The sequence below is a fragment of the Strigops habroptila genome, chromosome 15 (assembly GCF_004027225.2).
Source record: "Strigops habroptila isolate Jane chromosome 15, bStrHab1.2.pri, whole genome shotgun sequence".
NCBI lineage: Eukaryota > Metazoa > Chordata > Aves > Psittaciformes > Psittacidae > Strigops > Strigops habroptila.
This window is the reverse complement of record NC_044291.2, coordinates 204,114-222,083: the sequence shown is the minus strand read 5'-3', so window position 1 is coordinate 222,083 and position 17,970 is coordinate 204,114. Positions and strand designations below refer to the sequence as shown.

Below are 17,970 nucleotides of genomic sequence, written 5' to 3'. Positions count from 1 at the left end.
GTGCCTGAGTCAGCAGGAAATCCCCAGCATCAATCAGATACTAAATGCAGCACTTGGTGATGGCAGAAGAGGAACCGGATTGCTTGGAGGGAAGAGAGTAGTCGGTCCTGGCTAACACCAAAGCATCACTGAGAGTCCCATGCAGGTTTGGAGGTGCAGAAACCCTCCATGTTGTCCCAAAAGCACGAGGGACTAAGATGAATGATAGAAATAAGAGGAGCACTACAGTAGTTTAGGGAAAGACATCATTTACTAATTTAAGTGCAATGCCAGTAGGTGTGTTCCCCTTTTCTACAGGGTGAGTTTGGACCTTGCAGCCCCCTGAGACCTGCAGATGCCCCAGCACAATGCTGTCCACAGAGCCCTATGGGGTTGGGGAATCAGGGTGAGGGGGCAAAAGCAACCGGTGGGCAGCCCAGGGCTCCCAGCAGAAATGCCACCCTCCCCTTTTCCGTTCTCATCAGCAGTCTTCATACCCCTCACCTGCTCCCTCCATGTTCACCTCCCTCTCATTTCCTCATCTCTGATCTGTGTTGAAAACCTTTCTCCAGGCTCAGACAGATGCAATTTACCCTTGTAAAAAGCAGCAGTGTTTGGCCAGTCTAACTGCTACCAGTTCCTCGAGGGGAGAGATGTGGCCTTAGCAAAGGAACGTTTCTGCTGGGGAAAATGGTCCTGTGAGTGTTGTACCTGTAAGTGCCACTGCAGCAATGGGCATTTGTGTAGATGTGAGCTGGGAGGAACAGGCACTGACTGGGAGCGAGGTGAAGGCTGCAGAGCACCATCGTTCCCCCATGGCTCTTTGCCGAGTGGTGTTCCGGCCCCCCCGGTTTCCTCCCCAGCGGGCAGCTGGGTGGGAGCCCACGAGGCACAGATTTCTGCGATTAGGCAACGCAGGGCAGCCTCTCCCCTCGCGCCTCCCGCTGCCTCTTCCTCCGCACCCGCAGCCCCAAGCACCCGCCCGAGCGCAGCAGCACCCGCACAGGGACAGGCACCGGCTGCGGCACCGCCATGGAGCCGAGCGCACGTGAGCCCCTCATCAGGAGGATGAGCTTCTCATACCGGACCTTCCCCGAGAGCACTGGCAAGAGGCTTGACAGGGAATACCTGCAGTAAGGGCCAGGCTGGGCCATGGGGCTGCCTGCGGGGTGGGCTGTGTCCCCCATCCCGAGAGTGCTGGGCTGGGGGGAGCTGGTGGAAAAGCTGCTTCATGCTACTGGTATTCCTGAATTGCCTTGACATGGGGTCTCATCCTGCCCAGGGTGTGCAGTGCTGGATGAGCCCGCCTGGGAGAGCTGCGGGTGTGCATGCCTTTGGGCCATCCAGCTCTCATGGGGACACATGTTACTGCTGGGGTTCTTGAAAAGAACCCCCTCCCTGCTGCACTGGGACAAGCCAGCTGCCGCCTGGCTCCAGCTTCTGCTTTTCTCCGTCTGTTGAACCCTCTGAAAGCTGGCTGGTGCAGAGGAGAGCATTGGCAGCGCCCGGGGTGCGGGCTCTTGCTCCCCACCACACGGCAGCAGCAGCTGCTGTTCCACTCAGAGAAACCCCCCAGCCTGGTGCCGTGCAGGACCATTTCCCAGGAAACCCCATGGGTGTCACGAGAGCCTCGGCCAAGGCTGGGGGAAGCTGCAAGAGAGAGTTCAACTTTCTGCAGGGTGCAATAAGGGCACCCAACCTCCTTCCTCTCTGTCCCTCCCTCAGGAGCCTCCACAACAAGCGGCTCTACCTGGCTGTGTTTGCCGCTGTTCTGGGGAACTTCAGCTTTGGCTTTGCCCTGGTTTACCCCTCACCCGTCATCCCTGCCCTGGAAGCTCACCACAGCCCCGCTCTGAGGCTGGACCAGAACACAGCATCCTGGTTTGGGGTAAGGAGCAGGGTTGTCCTTGCTGGGGAGGGAGCCAGAGCCAGAGGATCCCAAACCCACCGGGCTCCCTCTCTGTGTCCCTGCAGTCGGTGTTCATGCTGGGGGCGGCGGCGGGGGGGCTCAGCGCCATGCTCCTCAACGACCTCCTGGGCCGCAAACTGAGCATTATGTTCTCGGCACTGCCCTCCGCCGTGGGATACGCGCTGATGGCCGGTGCCCAGGGGATCGGGACGCTGCTGCTGGGCCGTGTGCTCACAGGCTATGCCGGCGGCGTGACGTCCGCCTCCATCCCGGTAACGTGCCACGGGATGGAGCTTGCCGGGGGGTTGCGCTGCAGGAGATGGGGCTGTAGCTGAGCCTGGGACATCCCAGTACTTTCTGAAGGCATCAGCAGAGCTCCAGCGCTGGGGCTGGTGGCTGGGGAGGATGCACTGGAAAGTCCCACCGTGCTGGACTTTCTTACCTGCAGAAAAGGGAAGGCAAGTCCTCAGCCTTTCCCTGTTCCTCCCAGCAGTGGTTCCCTCCGCGTTTACCAAACGCTGATCTCATGTCGCATGCAGAGGAGAAGGCGAGCATTGAGCAACCCTGGGGCACGACTTTCCAGTAATGGGAGTCTGAGCGTGCTGCTGGAGCACTTCTCCCATGCTGGGAGAGGGAGGAAATTGGCGGTGCCTGCAAAGCTCCTGGTGCCGGATCAGTCAGGTTTCCACCCCCAGTTTCCCAGCAGTTTGGGTTTCCGTTGGCCACAGTGGACCACTGCGAGGCGACAGAGTTGAGGTTTTGGTGGCAACAGCCATGTATTGGAGCTCTGTTAAGCATGTGTCGTCATTCTCCAGGTGTACATCTCAGAGATCTCCCATCCCGGGGTCAGAGGCATGCTGGGCGCATGTCCTCAGGTGATGGCAGTGCTGGGCTCCCTCGTCCTGTACGCGTTGGGCAAGTATCTCAGTGTTCAGAGGGCAGGAAACCCTTGGTGGGACCTTGGGGAAGGGGAGTTTATTTTAAACGTTGTCAGCAAGTTGGTGAATTCCTTTCCCTCACAGCCACCAACACAGGTGTGCAAAGGGGGCCTGGACAGGATCACCCCTGTGTGACTTTCATTTGTGTGTGTGTGTGTGTGTGTGTGTGTGTGTGTGTGTGTGTGCCCAGAGGGATGAACCCATGGACCCTGCATGGACCCATGGCCATTACCACACCTACAGACCCAGGTCCTGCCAAGGTTTTGCCAGGGCTGGAAAACAGCACACGATGAACTGTGTGTACATCTGCGAGCATGTGCCCCGGTTGCTGCAGGATCTTGCTGGATGCTCTAAGACTGGGGGAGCTTGCTGGAATTTCCTTGTATTATGCAGCTGAAAATGCTTCTTTTCTAGGAGAAAAATATGTGCAATTACTTAATGTTTTCCCCCTGCTGGATTTATTAAATTTAAATTGTGGGATTGCCTACGTGGAGGCACCAGGACACCCTTCCCCATGTGCCTTCTGCTCCTGACTGTACTGCTCCCGCAGGGCTGGTGCTGGACTGGCGCTGGCTGGCCATCGCTGGGGAGGTGCCCGTGCTTGCGATGAGCATCCTGCTCTGCTTCATGCCCAACTCGCCCCGGTTCCTGCTCTCCCAGGGCAAGGAGGACGAGGCGTTGGGGTCGCTGTGCTGGCTGCGGGGCAAGGACAAGGACTACACCCAGGAGTACGAGCAGATCAAGGACAGCGTGAGGAAGCAGGTGAGGACACTCACCTCCAGCATGGGGGGGATGTTACCTGGAAACCGCACGATCCAGCCTCCTTTAGGCAACTCCTGAGCCACCTTCTGGGAGCCACGGTGGTGCCCAGAGGGAGCCACTTTGGTTTCCTGGCTTTGTCCCCTCCAGAGCCGGCGTGTTTCCTGCGCTGAGATCAAGGACCCCTTCATTTACAAGCCCATCCTGATCGCAGGGGGGATGAGGTTCCTGCAGCAGCTCTCGGGTGTCACTTGCATCCTTGTGTACCTGCAGTCAATATTCAAGAAAACTTCTGTCATTCTGGTGAGCCCTGGGATTGGGCCCATGCTCCCATTGCCTTGACATCAGCAAAAGCTGCCCAATGCTCCAAGTCCCCTGCAGCCCTACGAGCCCAACTTTGGCGCCTTTTCTAAAGCACTTGGTTAGCAGCCAACAGCCATTGAGGATGTGCGAGGCTGGGGAGCAGTACTGGCCCCGCTGTTTCCCCACTCTTTGAGCTTCAGATCTTCTGGTCTCTTACTATAGGAGAACAGCTTTGACAAAGTCATTAGCCAGAGTCAAGGCAACACATGTAGGAATCTGCTCTTTCCCCGACTCTCCCACCTCAGCTTCCCCACTGCTTTTGCCATTGCAGAAACCAGAGTACGATGCAGCTCTTGTCGGATTGGTACGCCTGTTCTCAGTGGCGATCGCTGCTGTGTCAATGGATAAAGCTGGGAGGAAGATTCTTCTTTTTGTATCAGGTATGTCTCACGTACTGTTGTGCAAGAGAAGCTGTTATTGAAGGACTTCCAGGGGCTCTGCAAACATGCAGGAGTGGAAACTTCAGCCATACAGAACTAGGGCAGGGAGTGGGGAGGTCTCTTTCCATTGATGGTGACTCAGCTCCTAAGCAGAGGCGTTCCCAGGAGATCAGTCCTTGGCATAGGAGGGATCAATCACCCATCAGTCTCACTGTGCTGTTGCATCTCTCCACAGCTGGTGTCATGTTGGTCTCCAACCTGACCATGGGGCTCTACATCCACTTCGTGCCAGCTTCTCAGAATGGCACCATTGCCAACAAGACCCTGGTGACCTCTGCCAACCCTTTTGCTGAACTGACAAACTGCATCACCCTCATCCCCCTTCTGGCAACCATGTTCTTCATAATGGGTAGGTGCAGAAAGCAAGAGAGCCCAGGACCCACAGCACAGGACTGAGTGCCAGGCTGGGGGGACTCTTCTTACCCAGGCAGGGTGATACGGAGCAAGGAGATTGGGCTTGGAGTTGGAAGGGAGGCAGGCATTCCTGGAAGACCAAGAGAGATGGCATCTGAAGTCACTCTGAGGGCTGACAGAGCATGAATGGGCAGGAATAAAGATTTATGGGGGCCAGGGCAGGATTGCACAGAGCTCTTCTGCACTCCCCAGCAGGCTTCAAATCCACAACAGCCTCCCCTTACTCCTCCTCCCTGCAGGTTATGCCATGGGCTGGGGCCCCATTACTTGGCTGCTCATGTCGGAGATCCTCCCTCTGAAAGCCCGTGGGGTGGCCTCGGGCCTCTGTGTCATCGTGAGCTGGCTGACAGCCTTCGCCCTGACGCAGTCCTTCCTCCTGGCCGTGGTGGGTACTGCCCTGGGAGGGGGTTCTGCAGCCCCTCCTGACACCCTCTGCACCAGCTCACATTTTCCGTCCCACTTTCCAGAACACCTTCGGCCTTGAGGTGCCATTCCTGTTCTTTGCTGTCATCTGTGCCGGGAACATCTTATTCACAGGCTGCTGTGTTCCAGAAACCAAAGGCAGGTCCCTGGAACAGATCGAGGCCTTCTTCAGGACTGGCCGGAGGTCATTCATGAGGTAGGAGCTGCCATGTGCCAGCTGTGCCAGACTACCAGTCCAGTCCACATGCTCAAGGGCAACACAGAAAACTGTTATGCTGCTGGAGGTAGAGGCTGGAGCTCTCTGTGAAGGCAACAGGAGAGGAATGGGCAGCAATGATCATCTCACTTTGGATGTAGAAGTTGCCAGCTGGAACTTTACCTTCTTTTCCCATTATTCAACACTACCTGTTGCGCTCTGGGTAACCAACTCAGGTAACCAGCACCAGGCTGGAGGTAAAGATGTCCTGGAAAATAAAACATGTGCTGTGGACAAGAAACCACAGAAGTGCTTCGTGCAGCAGCCACCAAAGCAGCCTGAGAGCCCGAGGGCTTGGCTGGAACAGAGTTAGCAGCTGTAGCAGTTCTGGCAAAAGTTCATCATGTAGTTGCAAGAATAAAACGGTTTTGTCTCTGCAAGATGTTGCCTTGATTTGCAAAGAAGGGAGCTGCAGGCGGGTGGGATGGGAGAGGCGGATGAGGACTGCGACAAGGGGACCACAGCAGCCTGCGGCTTCCCGGATGAGTCTCTTGTACTTAAGGACTGTGAAAGAGGCAGAGCCAGATATTTTGTATAAAAAGCTGCCACATTTTATTGCTCTAAAAACACACATTACACTAGAAGCCTAATAAACAAGACTGAATACAGTTCACAGAGAAGATCCAAGACAAAACAAAGAACAGGAACAGACACACATTCAGCTGTAGTGCAAGCGATTCACTGTAGGAAAGACATGGTGGGTACTGTAATGGGGTGGGTGCTTCCCACCACAGGGTTTTACTCATCCACAAAGAAAGGTGGATGCGCCTCCATCACAGTTGTGTGTGAAGCCTCCACCTCCATCACTTTAAGATTTCAACGTCATAGTTAGTAGCAAATTGTCTTACCATTTTTTCCTGTGTGTCCTGCAGGATTAAGGACATTATAATTTATTTAGAGCCTAACTCCAGGTAAAACACAGCTGCAGGATGTGGTTATGGAAGGAACGAATGGCCTTGCTGATTACTTGCTGAGTAAAAGCTTCTCCCAAAAGAGCAGAACAACAAAGGCTGAGCTGGGAGATGATTTGCCCAAGCATTTGTCCAACCTTCTGAAATGCACTTGGCACCCTGAGAGCTGGTGGAGATGCTTGTGTCCTCCCATTCCCAGAACATTCAGCCCACTGTGACAAGGAAGCACGGGTAACACAGCATGTATTTGACCCAGATCTCAAGATATGCTAGCTACTACTTAGAACCCCTACAGCGGGAGATGAGAGAAATCCCTGAAGAGAAGATATGCTTTATCAGAGCATTGATTTAAAGCAGCCTGGGAGAGAGGAACAGATGGGCCAAAATTAAACCCACAAAGAAAATTCAGCATTAGATCCAACCTTTGCTGCTGAGACCCATTTCCAGAAAGATGTTCAGTCCTGGCTGGAATATGATGTTTCTAAGCATGGCCTGATTATGAGAGGTCTCAAGAGCCTCTGCTTTCCACTGACCTTCTGAAGATCAGGATCTCTAGCAGCCCTGTGCTAAAGTGTTCTCTTGCTCACACGGCTATGGACCAGGTCTTGATATCTTCACTTCAGTGAAACCCTTCCCTGAAGACAGTGGCTGTTTTTTTTCCTGAGGAAAAAAAAATGACAAAGATTAATTGAGCTTTCCAAGGCTTGGCCTAAGGAGGAAATGCCCAAATATGAAATGAGATTGGACTCTTCATGTTCTGTGAGAACCTCATTGGAGAAGTATTTTCTGAGTGACTCCTTTGTTCAATATAGAAAGTCTGAGCAGTTTTGCTACAATTTTTAGAGTCTGAGAAATCACAGTGGCTCTTTCCAGAGGTAGAATGGTCTTTTTATTCACTGCACACACAGAGAATCAATCGGTGTTACAAAATCAGCTCCTGCCCAGAGCAGCGAGGTCCTGGTGCGCAGCAGAAGGTGAGCTTCTGCTCTTCTCTTCAGGCCCAACAGACAGCCCCAGGGGACAGCGGAGTTAACATGCATGAGTGCTGTCAACTTCATGACTGAATGGGACATGGAAGCGTTGCAGCTGTATAAATGCACCTGGGTAAGAAGTGCACAGCTCATGGTGAATAGTGTAACAGTCCAGTGCCAAGTGCATGTGTGCTGCCAATGTCTTTCCACACTTGCTATCAACTCACTATGGTCAATGCATCACCTGCTCTTGAGTTCTCACGTAACAAAACTTCTGTCCCATCGTACCCCAGAGGCCTTTCCAAGACCTGGCAAGCAGAACCCCTTCCATAGAGACCCCGTGGACTAGCCATCCATTAGCTTGGATGCCATCAGCAGGGATTGGGTTGAGCCTGTAAAATCTCTAGAGCAGGCTTTTAACTTCATTTATCCTTACACAGCCCCAAGCATCCCAATGGTGCCTCTAAACACAATTAACCACCATGCACTGTGAACAGGCATATAACTACTGTGATGCTACTACTCTAACGGTCCTTTCTATCTCCACGAAAAGTGTCTTGTCCACACAGAGGTCAGACCATCCACCAACTGTCACAATAACTCTTCTGTGCCCACGAGCCCTTCAAGTGACCTGGAGCAGCACCCGCCTGCAACAGGGACTGCTGCTGGTCTGCGGCATGAGGACAATCAGATGAAGCCAGTGAGGGTCCTATAAGTTCTGTTGTTCATCACCATGGATGGAGACCAGGCTGCAAGCATTTCTCTATCATCACCTCTGCTTTGCTTTTCACCTCCTGTCACTAAAACTACTGTGGAACTACTCACAGAGCAAAGCAGTCACTACCAAAGACATGCTCGTAACTATGTGCATCAGTGTGCAACATTCCTCTACTAAGCACTACTTAAGTCCCCAAACCCCCCTGAAATCACAGCAGATGTCCTGTTTGCTAGGCAGGACTCAGCACTCGAACCAGCCAGTAAAGGTTCTGCACAGAGACACCTCTGGCTCCAAAAGCAGAGAGGCTGTCACCACTAAGGTACCCCACAGGCTGCCATGTACTCTCCCTGCAGCACCCCATTGCTGCAGGCAGCGTGACCCACTCAGGAGGCTGTGTTCCCTGTCAGTGGCCCATGTGTTGCGTGCGGCAGCAGGGATCAGCCCAGGGGCTCTGAAATGACACAGTTTTTATTGAAACAAGCTGCGTCTGGGCTAGTGGCACCTACTCTGCGTCTCACACGAGCTGGTGCCAGAGCAACTACAGTTCAGAGGCCGTGGGGGGAAAGGGGCTTAGCGCAAAGTGGCTACCCAGCATCCAGCTGCAGGGGCCCATGTGTGTAAATAAACCCAAGCCGCGTTCCTGGCTGGTGTAAATCCTCACACCTCCCTGAACTCCAAGGAAGAAACAAGAGCTAACATTAGCTGGCAGGTTAGCCCGCCGATCTCCAGGGACCGCTTTGCTCCCGCTGCAATGCACAGGCTACTCCCATACGCAGCCACCTCTCCAGGCCCTGCCAGGGATGTGCTGGTGTTCCCCTGATGTGAACACACACCGTACCTAGAGGAAAGACATGTAATATAGATAGTCTTCAACACAACACTGCTCCGAAGCTGCAGAGTGGTTGGTGGACAGACGCGTCTGACGGAGAGCAGTCAGCCTCCAACAGCATTTCTCTGATCACAGCACAACCCCTCTGGTATCCCAGGGATTCAAATGGGTCCCACAGAGTTTTGGTGGCAGCGGGAGCTCTGCTCCCAGGGCAGAGGACAAAGAATAGGCTGCAGTCCCCACTGCCACTGCTCACCATACCTGCTACCTGCCGTGGCTGCCAAGTGAGTACAAACCTGCAACCCAGCAGTTACAGCCCAGTGTTCCTCCCTTCTCTCTCCCAGTAGAGGGGGAAACCAAACTTTGTCAAGCCAGTGGCCCAGAAGAAGACAAAGGGGTCAAAAGACAACACACTTTTCAGAAATCTGAGAAATGCTCTGAAGGCTGAAATAGGATTCTACAGTTACAACATCCCAGTCACAGCAGCCAGGGCTCAGAGGGTTCATAGACCCCCCTCAGCGGAATGAGGCAGTCCTTTGAAGGACAGGAAACAGAGCGCTCCTTCCTCCTGCGTCCAAAGAAAATGACCCCAGCAAAATACTTAAATAAACAAAACTAAATTATTCCACCTTTTCCTAATGACAACAAAAAGCAATCATGTGAAAAACAAATAAATTAACCTCCACAGAAGAAACCATAACAAGCAGAGGGGGATCTGAGCTTTGTGAGCAGTTTTGTTCTGCATGTTACAAAGCAAACAGAAAATAGGAAAACCACCGATGGAGCCTGGAATAAAGAAGCCAGACATCCCAGCTATCTGCACTGAAACGGTGCAGTCTTCTCTGTGTTTGCAAAGGAAGGATATGCCACCTTCCCATACAAAACCAATTCACGATTGATACAGGAAGAACATGAGCCCAAAGCAAAGACTGCACCAAACAGAAGCAAAAAGCAGGTCCCTTGTGGGGAAGGACGGGTCACAGGAGCAGGAGCAGAGAGTGAGAGGTAACGGAGCAGAGTCCCAGGCTCACAAGAGAAGGATGCTCCTTAACACCGATAAAAATCCCTCTTGGTTCAAGCAATCGTACCCTTTCCCAGCTAAGGTAAAGCAAACCTTGTTTACCTTCTTCCCCAGGAAAAGGTAAAAAGTTTCACTTTCCCCAGGAAAAGTGAAGCTTAAGAGAAGCACCCTTATTAAGACAAAGTAATTAATTCTTGTAATTCAAGTAAATTGCAGGAAGTGCCTGCAGCTCTATGCAGAGGAAGCAGGGACTGCACTTTGTAGGTACCAGGATCCGCCCCAGCACCTCTGGCAGCTCCTCTGCAGAGATGGTTCTGGTCTTTGCATAGGTTTTTGCAGTCCTTTCCCATGCCTGCCCTAACTGGACCCAGATTAAAACATACTGAATGGAAGAAGACCAAGCTTAAGCATCACCATGCATTGCCAAACCCTGGGTTCATGTGTTATACCTGGGAAGGGCCACACCAGGGAGCGTTACTATAAATATGTAATGTGAAATGGCAGGTCACCCCCGGCGTGAGCCAGCAGCTCCCTGACTCCCATGAGACCAGTGCAGGTGAGAAGCTGGTATGTCAGCTCTGTCCCTCCTCACCCCATGCAGAGAGCAGTTCCAAAAGGAGCACTGCATCTTCTACTTGCTTGCAGGCATCACTCCAAAGAAAGGCTACCTGCTCAGGCTGGTAACAGCACTCAAAAGCCAGCACCTCTGCAGAAAAGAAGAAACACCACCACCACCCCTAAAAGAACAAACAACAAACCACAAAAACCTAAAGAATAGGGAGACTGTGAGATATCTGGCTGAGGGTTGAGGAGGAGAAAGGGGCCAACACACTGAGGTCTGGCTGCTGGTGTGAGAAGAGGGCACAGCCTGCCCCAGGCCCTGAGATTTCCAGTTGCTGCAGTGTCCAGGGAAATCGTGGTGTAGCAGAGAGGGGAGTGGGCAGAGGGAAGGGCAGTGGATTTCCATAGCTTCACTATTGCAGTGTCCAGGAGAGGTTACCCTGAACTCGCATGCTTCAGAGAGCCTGTCCCTCCAGGGCCCCTGTGAGCTTCTCTTCATCCATCTGCTTCTGCTGCTGGTGAATCCGAGCGTAGGAAATGGCATCTCCCCTGCAGAGAGAAGGGACAGTGGGGCTCTGGGCTCCAGGTGGCCACCATGGTGGGTACAGCACCCAGCAGACAGGCCTCCCAACTGGGGCCTGGGTCTCTCTGCGCTGAGGGATGCCGAGAGTGAAATGAGACTTGCTGGCCCTCTCCAACCCCACCAAAGTGGGTCGCTGCCCCCGGAGCTGGGCCCATCCATACAACCACTGCACAAAAACAGCTGGGACCCATAAGGCAACCCAGACCGAGCTCCCACGGAAAAGTTCAGAGCTTCAGCAAACCCTAGGACCTTCCCTCCCAGGGCTTGGAGATGATGGCAGGGAAATGTTCTCTGGCACCATTTACACTTGAAAGCATGGTTAGTACAAGAGGAAAGCATAGCCTTAGCAAGGCAGATGGGGTGAGGGCTGGAGGTCCACCTTCCCCTCCCCTCCACATGCAGACAGTGCTCTCTTACTTTTTGCCGAGCGCCGACAGGCCATAAAGAACCCCAGTGGCAAATGCAATGGCATTTCCAAAGAGCGTGGTGAGCGTCAGGCTGAGCACGACAGGGAACACAGCCATCCTGCAAGACAAGGCAGCCCTCAAAGCCAGGCTCCACGCCCCGCAGGATGTAGGGATGCTCATGCATCGTGGCATCCCATATGCATCCCAACGCGGTTCCCAGGATGGCTTCAGCACCACAGCGCACCCCAGGAGCATCCTCACCCGCAGTAGAAAGCAGCTTTCTGCCAGGGCCGCAGCTTGTCTGCCCTTGCAGAGACGGCGTTTGCAAACTCGATAAACTGGCAGCAGAAGGGGGCTTCACACAGGAACAGGACAAAGGCGTTGAGCCTCCAGACAGAGCAAACCAGAGTTAATCCTGCACACTTGGCCCAGAGAACGGTCAGCAGTGCCCCCAACCCCATGAGACCAGCCGCTGCCGGCAAAAGGGAATGGCAGGGCTGGACCTCTCTACACTCTCCCCACACCTTGATAATTCCCAAACACTTGCACCCCAGATGTATTTTGGATAAGGGCATCTCAGTATTTACCTAAAAAGGGGCAAAGAAAGAACAAAAGAACTCATGTCCACTGCTCCAGCAGACAGCTCTGCCCCAGCAAACAGCTCTGCCCCTTGCTCCATTAATGAACCAACCTCCCTCCTGGTGGAAAAGAAAACAGAAACTGCTCACATCATCCACACGCCAGCTGCGATGTTCAGTGGGTTGATGGTGACACAGCTCCAGAGACCAGCGAAGGCACAGGCTGGAAAGCAAAGAGATTTCAGTAACCATAAGGACCAACCTTGTGTGCCCACGGGGCCAGCAAGGCCAGACTCAGCAGGCAGGGCTGGCTGCTCCTCCCAGCTCTGCCCACACCAGACCTTCCAACCACACCAGTGCGATGCTGCTCTCCCGTATCTGGGCATGTTTTGCAGAGCACACGCTGCTCAGAAGAGCCCTTGCCTTGGCTGGCACCTCCAGGCACTGTACAGACCAGCACAGGAGGGTGGGTGGAAAAGTCTGGTGGCCTGGACAGGAGCCCAGGATGCAGCGGAGAGGTTTTCATCCTGGCTGCTCCAGCCAGGTATCCTTTTGCTCCAAGTGCTGGGTCTCTTAGCACGACATTTGCACAACTATTTCACTTGCGGAGAACAGAGCATTTGCTTTCGCATGGAGTCACGTACGTAGCACCCTGATTTTTATTTGCTGAGGAATTACTGCTTTGTCCTGGGAAGAATAAAGAAGTCCCAGCAGGCACCTGTCTCCAAGCAGCACAGGCGAAGTTCAGCAAAAACATGACTTGCAGCACCAAGGCACCCAGGCAATAAATAAAGCAGAGGTGAACCCAGCCTCTGCCACACACTGCCAGTGCTGTGCAACTCCGCTAGAGATGGGCAGAAAAGAGCCGAGTTTGTGTCCACTAATATAAATGGGAGCAGATAAAGCAGAGCCCAAAGTATCCCCCACACTCCTGCCTCTGTCATGCAAGTTGAGGACGGAGGCAGCAGCGCCCGTGCCAAGGCTGCTTATGCCTTCCTGCCTCATGAAACTTGCAGAGCATCCCCAGCACTCGATATGCCTGTTCCCTGCTCTGACAGCAGCAGTTCCTGCTGCTCACCGGGAACCCAGACCGGGCCGGAGGCAGCAGCGCATGGCTGGGGCCACAGTGACCACCCTGCACAACTCCAGCTACATTCCATAACCCTTAAAGGCTGCTTGCAGATCACTAGCAGCACAATCAAGAGCAGCAGAGGCCATCTAGAGAATGAGACCAGCCTGGGTTTGGGTATTTCAGATGGCTGCTCCTGTTTTGCTAAGGGCATCCCTGAGCAGAGCTGCTGCGAGCAGAGCTGCTGCAAGCAGTCCTGCCCTTCAAAAGCCTGGCACACGTTTGCAAGGTTTCTTTTAAAGTGATTCAGTCACTGCTGAATCCTCAAAGTTCCCTTAAAAAGAGCTATCCTTATTTATCAGACTGGAAAACAGAACCGCAGGGCTGTGACAGGAGCGATCTAAGGTCACCCCACAGGTAAGTGACCTCCTGGTTTCAGGAGGCAACCAACAAAGGTATTTTTAAAGAAGAATCCTGCAAGAACAAGATCAGCCAGCAGAGGAGATATGCCAGAGGACATGTTAATATCTGTGCTCCAAGGGCGCTTCTCAGCCCCCCAGAGCAAAGGGACCGGCGTCAGTGTCCCCAGGCTGCAGGGGAAACTGAGGCACTGGGGTGGGATGATCTGCGCAGCGCCACACACGCAAACAGCTGGAGAGCTGGAAAAGCAACAGCAGGATTGCTGGGAGCAGCAGGCAGCATGGAGAGCCGGGCACAACACAGAGGTTTCCAATTCTTCTCTGGTACCAACAAACCCTTGGGTGCTGATAGAAGAGGAGCTCAGGGGAAGCACCACAGGCTTGTGAGACCTTTTCCCCACAGGAAAGCACACTTGTGAAAATAATGCTAAATGACTTCCTGGTACTTTATAATTATCAGAGCCACAAAAAACAGCTGCATCTCAGACATCCCCAAAATGCAACCAAGGCTGGGGCAGAGGCCTGCTCTGCTGAACTGCATGGCACAACACAGAGCTCCAAGTGGTTCACAGCTACAAAACTGGTCTCCACCACAGAACAAACTGAGTGAAGCAGAATATTACTTTCCAAGCAGGTTTTTGGCCTTAGTCTTTTTTTTAATCTAGCCAACCAGGAATCATTTTGCTAGGGTTCTGGTGGGGTTTAGTCCTCAAACACCCCTAAACAACCCTTGAGCACTCAGTATCACTGCAGGAGTCTCAGCTACGCAACCACCCGCATTGCCAATGGACTAATGAGCCAACAGGCCTGAGCTGAGCAAGCCCCTGAGCACGAGCAGCCACCAGCACAGAGGAGCCAAAGGTTTATAATCGCAGGAACACGGCAGCCAGCAGCAGCAGCCACAGCCGTTGGTGACCGTTTGGTGACCTTCGGGCTCTTCTGCAGAGCAGTGTGTCCCGCAGCAGCCTTGCACATCCTTGTCCCACCGGGACGGGTTGGCTCCTGCCTCAGTAGCCAAAAGGGGATGGAGCTGCCAAGCCAGAGACAAAGGCCTCGCAATGGATTTAAAATCCAGGTAACGCTCAATGGCATGTAAGCTACAGGAGACAGGCAGTACTGCCATTTGTTTTGATTTGCTGACCCATCCCAAATCCCTGAGGTAGCACAGACAACTGGGAGCTAAAATGGAGAAAGAAGAACGCTACCCCTCACACACACAAAGGCTTTATTCATTTCGAGCAGCTGGTCACTGTCCTCATCACAATCCTATTTTTGCTCCTAGAGCATTTCACAAAAGCCACAGACTCTCCTTGTCCTATTACAAACAGGAACGCAAGGAAGAGAAGGGACTTGGCCAAGGTCTCCAAGCCAGCCTGTGCAAGAGCCAGGAACAGATCCTGAACCTTGTTTGTCTTGCTCCTGCTCTGGCCTTTGGACCCTTCTGGCTTAAGCAAGTTGTATGCTGCAGGTGTTTGCATGTGGTAGATGTCTCCCAGTCTCAACTCTGCTAACAAATTTTCTCTTCCTTTCTATAGGGAATTTCTCCTTTTGTAATAAATAATCCAGCCCTGGAGCAGGACCACAATCCAGTTGCTCAAAATCCTTATAAATGGGTTCTGTTCTTTCATAGCAAGCTCTGAAAAGAGCAGCAAACTCCAGCCTTGCTGTTGTATCAGTCACCCTTTTTCCAAACTGTCCACCTTCAACGAGGTGAGGCTGAACAAGGAGCATTTTGAAGAGAGCCATTACTAGCACAGGGGATTGGAGGGTTGCCTCTTTCCACAGTCCCCCATTTACCTGCTTCTAACAGGAAGGAATGCTGCCTCATTCTGTGCCTGACAAACCTCATGAAGGAAGACTGTCAGGGCCAAAGAGCAAGCTGTCCGACTCCCCGGATCATCAGTAATCCTGCTGAGAGCCTGGCTCTTCTTTGACTCACCCAATGTCTCGCTACAGCTGAACCCAGGACACCTAACTCTGCAAAACTCTCAGCTTCCCTTTAAAAGCAAGTCATGAGTTCTCAGAGATGTGAACAAAAGGTTGGGAAAATAATCCAAGTATAATTCAGCTGCTTTGAAACATGCAGACAGAGAAAAAAAAAAATCTTCAGACTTACACTTCTAAGCCACTTGTGTGCTGCTCTAGCACGAGGTGGGCTATGCCACCAATGCAACCCAACAGCATCCTCCATCCGCATGCCTTCCCCTGAGCTCTGCATGGGCCAGAGACACACAGAAAGCGCCGAGGCTGTGGCGGCAGCCCCAGCCCGTGGGAAAGCGCTGCTGCACTAAACCCGCCCCGGGCCCTGCGCTCCAGACACGTCCCAGCTGGGCTCTTGGCCGCCGGCCGGGGCTGGGAGCGCGGGCCTCAGGCAGAGCGTGGCAGGGCCGGCGCGTTCTGCCTCGCAAGAGCAGCCCTACCAAATCCTTTCACACCTCTGGGATTTCAGCACCTCAGACATGAAACAGCAAAAGCAGCATGTGCATCCCCAGCCTCGCCAGGAAGGGGTGGACCAAGCCTGCCCAGCGCTACCACAGGCTACAGAGTCAACTGCAAAAACACCCAGGGCTCGTGCAGTCGAGTCCTGAGGCAAGAGGCAGGGGCAGGGAAAAAGGGGGATCAGACCAAACGCTGTGGCCAAGGGAATAAATCAGGGCTGACTGCACTGGCTGGGAAACATTCTTGTTTTGCTCAAAGTCGTGGACCTGAAGCAGAAGAAATTCTCCATCCTGTGCTCTGCAGGAGATCAGACTAAGCGGTCGTAACAGTCCCTCCTGCTTTTAAGAGCCATTAATCTCTCCACAGTACGTAGCGAAACAGCACTGCAGGACAGGCTGATCTCTGGCAAAGTTGCAAAGACTCTTTCCCTGGGAAAGTTTTTTTCAGCAGGTAATTCCAAGCGCAGCCAACTCACTTTACTGTCTGCTGTCTCCCTTCTCTGTGTCCAACGCTAAACCCGTTAAAAACACACAACACAAACCAAGCCCATTATTCACCTTCAAAACACAGACAGGCCATCAACAATCTACAACGGGGTAGCAGGAAACATGCTCTGACACTCAGGACAGGGAAAGAAAGTGACAGGAACATACAAACACCCAACAACCAAACAGGATGAACCGAATTTCATGGCCCCTCTTCAAGCCTTGACCCTGACCCTGCTGCGCCTGGTCAGGTTTATCCGCCTGGAGCACCAGGGCTTGGCTGCTGCTCCCGCCGAGGGCTGTGCCCCACAGAAACTGGCGGGTTCACAGATTCCCCAGGGATGTCCCTTCTCCCAGGTCCCAGGTTCAGCAGGTTTGGCATGCACAAAGCACATCCCTTGGGCGCCGGATAAACCCACCCCACGACTCTTCCTTCTGCCCCAAACACAGCAAAGCCCCGTCTGGGGCAGACACAAACCCGTGACCCCAAAAGGCCGCCTCATGGCGCAAGCGTGACCCTTGCACGGGGCCGCAGGGCGCCTGGCGAGCGCTGCCGCATGCGCGAGCGGGGCCGGGGGCACGTCTGGCCCAGGGGACGGGGATACTTACACAGGCCCCCGGCGACCCCGGCCATCCTGCAGAGCCACCTGTACCACCAGGTCATGCCGTCATCGGCGCAGGGAGCCCCTGGCTCAGGGGCTGCCGCCTGGAACTGCTCATCCTGGGAGCTCATCGCACCCCTGCTCCCGGCGGGCCAGGGGCACCCCTCCCCGAGCCCCGGCAGCACAGGATACCACCCCCGTGACAGCCCCCCCGTGCCCCCTCCAGCCAGCCCCTAGCGCCAGCCCTGCCGCCGCTGCACCTCTCCCCGCACCCCCATGCAGGGCCCGGCCCCGCCGCCCCCCCAGGGCTGACAATGGAGGGTCTCTGCCTGCAGCAGCAATGCCAGCGGCCGGGGAGCTGCCTCCACGTCTGCTGCGTGTTGCATTGTGGGTCCCCCCCTCCAGCAGGCAGGGCCCTGATGTCACGTCATTATAAATGCCGGTGGGCAGAGCCCGTCGTGTGCGTGTTCATCCGCAGCCGTGGGCACGGACCCGCAGCAGGGCCTGGGCGCGCAGAGCTCTGGGACCTGCTTCTCCTGGGTACCAACTGGATGCTGTCATCCAGGCAGGCAGCACACGCTCAGAAGGGAAACATTCTGCCCTGGACACAAGACGTTAACATTCCCCTTAATCTGAACGGAACCAGGCTTTCTCCGTAGAAAATGTGAGTAGAAGTAGTACTTTGCAAGTAAGAGATGTCCCAGCAGGCAACCTGTTGGTATCCAAACACATAGTACATGAAAACAGCCTGAATTCTCTTAAATTATAAAAACAGCTGCATTTTTTGCAAATGAACATTAGACATACAGCCAGTAACCAGAGCCTACCTCTGCAGAGCAGGGATTCTGCAGAGCTGATCTGGAACAATAAATAGCAGTGAGACTTGGGATCCAGAG

At 53.7% G+C, this 17,970-nt stretch overlaps 2 protein-coding genes across 2 annotated transcripts; one reads left to right on the top strand and one right to left on the bottom strand.

Moving 5' to 3' along the window:
- The first annotated feature begins 884 nt into the window (after positions 1-884).
- Positions 885-5,861, top strand: SLC2A6 (solute carrier family 2 member 6). The gene is made up of 10 exons (XM_030507317.1): positions 885-1,112; positions 1,705-1,867; positions 1,954-2,160; positions 2,704-2,803; positions 3,377-3,588; positions 3,736-3,888; positions 4,220-4,328; positions 4,564-4,737; positions 5,042-5,187; positions 5,270-5,861. The coding sequence occupies exons 1-10, from the start codon at positions 1,012-1,014 to the stop codon at positions 5,423-5,425; spliced, it is 1,521 nt and encodes a 506-aa protein (XP_030363177.1). The 5' UTR covers positions 885-1,011; the 3' UTR covers positions 5,426-5,861.
- A 148-nt stretch (positions 5,862-6,009) lies between these two features.
- CACFD1 (calcium channel flower domain containing 1) lies at positions 6,010-17,457 on the bottom strand. Its single transcript, XM_030507315.1, has 5 exons — positions 17,082-17,457; positions 12,211-12,283; positions 11,744-11,869; positions 11,493-11,600; positions 6,010-11,041 (listed from the first exon to the last, which is right to left on the bottom strand). Exons 1-5 carry the CDS (start codon positions 17,203-17,205, stop codon positions 10,948-10,950), a joined length of 525 nt encoding a protein of 174 aa, XP_030363175.1. The 5' UTR covers positions 17,206-17,457; the 3' UTR covers positions 6,010-10,947.
- Between the last annotated feature and the right edge of the window lie 513 nt (positions 17,458-17,970).

Coding starts and splice junctions, on each gene's coding strand:
- SLC2A6 (XM_030507317.1), top strand. CDS start 1,012: ATGGAGCCGAGCGCACGTGAGCCCCTCATCAGGAGGATGAGCTTCTCA. Junction 2,161..2,703: donor TGACGTCCGCCTCCATCCCG/GTAACGTGCCAC, acceptor GTCATTCTCCAG/GTGTACATCTCAGAGATCTC. Junction 3,889..4,219: donor AGAAAACTTCTGTCATTCTG/GTGAGCCCTGGG, acceptor TTGCCATTGCAG/AAACCAGAGTACGATGCAGC.
- CACFD1 (XM_030507315.1), bottom strand. CDS start 17,205: ATGAGCTCCCAGGATGAGCAGTTCCAGGCGGCAGCCCCTGAGCCAGGG. Junction 11,870..12,210: donor GCAGCTGGCGTGTGGATGAT/GTGAGCAGTTTC, acceptor CTCTGTCTGGAG/GCTCAACGCCTTTGTCCTGT. Junction 11,042..11,492: donor CTGTCGGCGCTCGGCAAAAA/GTAAGAGAGCAC, acceptor TTCTCTCTGCAG/GGGAGATGCCATTTCCTACG.